Below are 6,099 nucleotides of genomic sequence, written 5' to 3'. Positions count from 1 at the left end.
TTTGGATTCATAAAAAAAAAAAAAAACCAAAAAGAAAAGATCTCCCCCCATCACCTTCAATATATGGTTTCTATTTTAAAAAAGAAATAAATAGGTTAAATTCAGCAGTAACCATCTGATGTATAAAACATTAAAAATCACCCCACTACACCAAACAAACCAGGAACTGTGAAGTTTAGCAGTTGCATTACTTTATTAATTCAATCTAAGAAAGCTAAATGTTTATGCTTAGCTACACTGATTTCCTTGGATATGTCTGTAGCTTCTAGTCAGGCAAGCTTCAGGACTTCTTGTACCATTGTTCCAATTCCATCAAAGATTTCATGCAGAGGAGCCTTGCACATGAAAGCACAGGTAGTAACTATTTTATTTGCTTTATCCACATGGGATTCATTTACATTTTTGCAAATGTGCTTACATCCAAGCTCTTCTATAGCAGATGCCGTTTCAGCATCAGGAAATCTGTAAATAAAAAGACTTTAATTAACATAAAGCAATGATATAGCCATAAAATTCTGCACACATAACTTGAATGAGAGAACTACAATAATATCTACTTTAGCTGATGATGACAAGGGAGTTAGAGAGGCTACTACTATCAGATTTTCCTATCCCCTACAGACACATCAAGTGATCTAATACCTTTGAAAACAAGGTCTGAAATATGAAGCCACAATATGTAAGAAGGTACAAGAGTTTTTAACAATCTTTAGGTAAGTTTGGAAGATGCTACCAAGTGCAGCCATAACTGATCTTTAGAAGCTTGAGAGAAGCCAGCTGAACTTGCAGCCTTTTCCAATACCTCCATGTAAGGTGTTCCTCTGGGATCTCTAGAGATTTTTATTTTTCCTCTCTGATAAGGCAGGAACAGATGCAATCTCTTCTGAACAGAATCACCCACTACAGCTGATGATAAATTTCATTCAGAAATTTTATTGGGAGTTGACAGTTCTTGAAGCAGTACTGATTTCTGCCATGCCCTGTTCTCATCTCCCTCCCCTAAAGTGGCCCCAAACCACTATCACCAGAAAAATGATATTATAAATCCCTGAGTAAACAGTTTAACTCATCCTAGAGGACTTTTCCAACTAAACAATTCTGTGATATCACAGATTAGTGTACATCCAGTTGTAGCATCACAAGTCACCCAACTTCATTGGACAGAATGGATTCATTCTGTCTGCCTTGAGAGTTCTGTGCCTACTACTGTTATTCTAGTGAAAACTGTCACTAATTTTTCTTAAAAGTAACTAAGTTCCCCCCACTTTACTGGTACAAAAGAGACTTTTGCATAGAAGCCTGTCCACTTCCTAATTGTAATTCTGATGTAAATCATCTCCATCCATTTCCTTCTTACCTTCCATCTATGTTTTTATCCTGACCGACTGTAACCTCACAACCAGGAAAAACTTTGGCTGCCAGAACTGGTGATATGCAGCACAAACCAATGGGCTTTTTAGCACTGTGAAAGGCCTGGAGTGTGGAGTTCACGTGCTCGTTGACAGTACAGTTCTTGCCATCTACAGCCCAGGAACACAGATTCTTTGCTACACCAAAACCACCTAAGAAAAGAAAAAAAACAAAGCAAAACGCTCAAATATAAGGCACTGCTAAAAGCTATTAAATTTGATAACAGCACACACCAAACAGAAGTTCTTTTTTACAACATAATCTTGGTATGTGTGGGACTGTTAAGTAACTGTACTGAAAGCCTTACAATGTCACTGTAACCTGTAAATGCTGGGTTTACAATGTTAAAAGTTTAACTGTGCACTTTTTTACACCATGTAGGTTATACATAGGCCAGAAAGCTTAACCTTGTTTCAAAAAGCAACAAATGGACAAACAGGAAACCCCACATTCGTCTGCTAGTCACTAGAACAGCTATACCATCTGTTATGCACTCAATAAGGAAGAGGGACCAGAAGACAAATACTAGTTAAAAGCACAAGTATGGAATTCATGGGAGTAATGCAAACAGGGATTTGACCCCCTATATTAATAAGCTCTCAAGTTTTACTTTGATGCTTAAACAATTATAGAAGAGCTTTTCTTCTTCCCTAGAACTACTTTTCAACTTCAAAAAAAGCCATTAACACAACAACAACAAAAAAAAAAAAACAAACTGGGGATTTTACACAAAATGGACATTATAACATATGGTATTCTAAGACAAAAACTTTTAAATGATAACATAATTTCCTATTAAAAATAGTGCTGATTTGTCTGTCTAGAAATTAATTTTAACAATCCTTTAGGTACATTTAATCTTCCTTTAATTGTATTAGCAGATTGTATTTTACAGCTCCTTTGTCTGCTGGATTTATAACCATCAGAATAATTAAAGTAAGGCTATTCCACATGGAATGTGCACAGCATCAACTTTTGTCCAATAAGCATAAGGAAATTTCCACAAGTACTCCAACAGACAACATCAAGAAGCTTTGCATTTTTAATATTTTTCCTTTCCCGGTTTGCTCACTTTCAAGTGTTATCTGAAATCTCTGAGGTGAGATTTTAATTTTCAAACTAAATGGGGTTTATTTCCCTCTAACAGTTATTACAGCATCCCCCTGAGCCTGGGTTCTAACAGCATGAAATTAATGTGCAAAACATCTGTGATTCTCTAGTCGCTCCTGATGAGCCACTCGAAGTGCAGGCAGAGTTGTTTCTCTGTGTTATACACACACTCCCTCTGGTGGCCTTACGACAGTGTGAAAACCTTAAAATTATCGCTTAGGCCCAATCATGAAGGTAGTATTTAACAGTACTATGAATATTCTGGAAAGAGATCTTCAGCAAGTCATTATTTCCTCGTGATGCTCTGGCTTCTTCATTTCTAAAAGTGATTACAACTACCTCTGTCTGGAATGAAACTCTCCAAGTAAAAAATTATCCATAAACATGTTTAGTACACCTTGATCAGGAGCTGAGTGGATACATAATTAAGCAGAATGTACTCCCATCTGACATGGAACATAATCTATTTGGCAACCTGCTATTCTGCCAATATTTTCAGAAGCCCTGAAATTAAGGCATTGCCATGTAACTGAGTTCTGACCCAATTTTTGTACTCTGGTCAGGGTTCTTGTCCACACGTAAGTAGTGAAGTTTTCACAACCTTCGGTAAGAAGGAATGGTGGAATGCAACTTAATACCAAAAGAACATCTGGCAATTTAACTTAGTGAACTATGAATCATAAATGTACTGAGTTTAAAAATCACAGATAATTTTCTTTTGAAAGATGAGCTCAGCTGGTCAGAGCACAGTGCTAATAATATCACGGTTGTGGGCACAACCTCTATGTGGGCCATTCACTTAAGAATTGGACGCAATGATCCTTGTGGGCCTTCCAACACAGAGTATTTTGTGATTTTGTGATACCTACCAGGGAAAATGACAGCATCAAATTCACTAGCTTTCAGTTCAGCCAAATCCTGAATGTTTCCCCTTGCCAACCTGGCACTTTCAACTAACACATTTCTCTTCTCTTCTGCTGGACTTCCTTTTAGGTGATTGACTACATCCCTTTGCTCAATATTGGGGGCAAATATCTTCACCTAGGAAAAGAGATTAAACAATTTTGCGAATTCAAACAAAACTCATACATATTTGTCACAATAAAGGTAATTTAATGAAAACAGGTTTTGTCCCTGAAGCCTCTTATCTAATTTAAGCAAATTCCACAGGATGAGTCTAGCACATTAAATATCTAAAGCAACATATGATATATTAGGATGGGTAAACACAGGCACTGTTCCCATCCTATTCCTGCAGCATTTTGACAGAAGAGCATTCTTATGCCAACATCAAGCTTACTGATTTTTGCCAGGGCAGATAAGGCCAAGGACAAACAGGGCACCACAATTTATACTAGCAGCCCAACTGGACATACAGCTGACTTTGAAGAAAGATTGCTCTTAACTGTTATGGGATGAAAATGCTAAAAATGTTTGACATAAAAAAAGTTAAAGATGCAAATTTTACAAGCATTTCTAGAACAAACATGACAGTTACCAGCTGTCCTAAAACACCAGCAGAAGAAAGGAAGACCAAAACACAGGAGAACCGATTTTAGTTAGACACAAAAGGACACTGCATCAGAATATAAAGCTCTCTGACAGGTGTACCACAGGGGCTGTTTTCCTGTGTCTGTTTTGAAGCTTCCTTCACAAACTTCACAGAGATGACGTTTTTGTATTATATATGAGGGTGCTGTTGTTACTATCAGACACCTGAGTGTGGCTACATGCAGACAGTGACCAGCTTCTGCTATCTGAAGCCACAGATGGGACCAAAGCACACCACTACATCCCGGCCCAGGCTTCTCTGACAAGTCCCAGTTTACCAAAGAGAGCCTGGAAACAGTGAGCAGAAAACAAGCAGATGAACTCCTGTGAGGGCTCCAAAAGCAATTGGAAAGAAGATAAAGCATTTTAATCCATCCTCAGCTCCCTGTGACCAGAAGAGAAGGGACAGGTTTCTAGGTTCTCCTTGTTCCTGGCTTCACAGGATCACAGAATTGTTAGGGCTGGAAGGCATTTCTAGAGATCATCCAGTCCAACCCCCCTGACCAGGCAGGGTTACCTAGGACAGGCTACACAAGAATGCATCCAGGTGGGTTTTGGATATCTCCACAGATGGAGACTCCATGACCTCCCTGGGCAGCCTGTTCCCATGCTGTGCCACCCTCAATGTGAAGAAGTTCCTCCTGATGTTAACTTGAAAGTCTTTGTGGTTTAGTTTGTAGCCATTGCTCCTTGCCCTGTCACTGGGCACCACTAAAAGGTCTGACACTGTTGTCCACAAAACGGGATTCATTACCTGGTGTGTGACAAGCAAATAACTACACACTCAAGAGAGATGTAGATTATTTATTTCAGAGTTGTGCAAGCCTGGGTGTTCAGTGGTATTCCACAAATCAAGCACAGCCACTGGATGTTTTTATGCCATTGTCTATACACGGGAATTCAGAGAACTCTGCAAGTGCAGCCCCTCTGTTGCGATTGGCGAGTCACTGCCACGCAAGTTTTGTATCTCCAGTTAACTTACACATGCTCAGAGGAATTGTCCTCACCCGGCCAGGGTTCTCTTTGACCTGCAGCCATGACTTTTAGTGTAATAATTTAGTTGTATTCACAAGACCCCTTTTCATTCTTGTGTGCAGCTGTCTGTGCAACCTGAGCTCCCGTCAGGGAGCCAGGCAGGTCTTTGGGCGGGGATGAATAAATCAGGGGAGGGGGCACTCTAAAATCTCTTATTTCAGGGCGGGGATGAATAAATCCGGGGAGGGGGCAGCATGAAGAGAGAGGTTATGGCTGAGTGGGCTTCGTAGGGTGCAGCGGCGGCGCGGGGAGCACCGCGGACCGGGAGGGGTCCGGTCCCACGGAGAGGGGAACTCCCGGCTGCTGTGCCGCACGCCGGGCCCCACATACACATACACATATACATACACATACACATATACATATACATATACATATACATATACATATACATATACATATACATATACATATACATATACATATACATATACGCATACACACCCCCCACACCCTGCCGCCCCCCGCTACCTCCGCGCCGCCGCGGCTCAGGTGCACCAGCGCCGCCGACGCCTCGTGAATCTCGCTGCCATCGAAGACGCCGCAGCCGGCGAGCACCAGCGCCACCCGCTTGCCCATGGCAGCCGCCCCTCAGGCCCGGGAAGGAGCTGCGCCAGGCGGGGGCCCGAGGCTGGCGCCACCGGCCCCGCTCCTTCCTCCTCCTCCTCCTCCTCCTGCCGCGCCTGCGCCGCCGGGCGCAGCCGCCGTCTCCATCTTCCGCCGGCGTGCGGGCGGGGCGGAAAGTAAAAGAGGAAATCGGGAAAGGCCATGGCGTGTGTCTCTAGTTTTAAGCAGAGCTCAGACGTGTTTTCGGGCTCACGCCCGGCCGGGCCCGCGCCCGCAGCGGGCTGTGCCGGCGGGCGCCGCGCGGTGACCCGCGGTGTGCTGCAGAACGCGCGCCTTGCTGCCGCTAGTCCCGAAGCTGCCGGGCTCGCAGAGCCGCAGGCGGTGCCTGTGAGGTGGGTTTTGTTGGTGGGTTTGTTCTGTGCGTAG

The 6,099-nt window shown here is 42.9% G+C and overlaps 1 protein-coding gene across 1 annotated transcript; it reads right to left on the bottom strand.

Annotated features, from left to right (window-relative positions):
• Positions 1-174: 174 nt before the first annotated feature.
• LOC110480228 (glutamine amidotransferase-like class 1 domain-containing protein 3, mitochondrial) lies at positions 175-5,795 on the bottom strand. Its single transcript, XM_021548005.3, has 4 exons — positions 5,578-5,795; positions 3,390-3,561; positions 1,358-1,562; positions 175-462 (listed from the first exon to the last, which is right to left on the bottom strand). The coding sequence occupies exons 1-4, from the start codon at positions 5,683-5,685 to the stop codon at positions 270-272; spliced, it is 678 nt and encodes a 225-aa protein (XP_021403680.1). The 5' UTR covers positions 5,686-5,795; the 3' UTR covers positions 175-269.
• Between the last annotated feature and the right edge of the window lie 304 nt (positions 5,796-6,099).

Source organism: Lonchura striata, chromosome 2 (genome assembly GCF_046129695.1).
Source record: "Lonchura striata isolate bLonStr1 chromosome 2, bLonStr1.mat, whole genome shotgun sequence".
Taxonomy (NCBI): domain Eukaryota; kingdom Metazoa; phylum Chordata; class Aves; order Passeriformes; family Estrildidae; genus Lonchura; species Lonchura striata.
The sequence above is the reverse complement of the archived record's forward strand: the minus strand, read 5'-3'. Positions and strand labels throughout refer to the sequence as shown.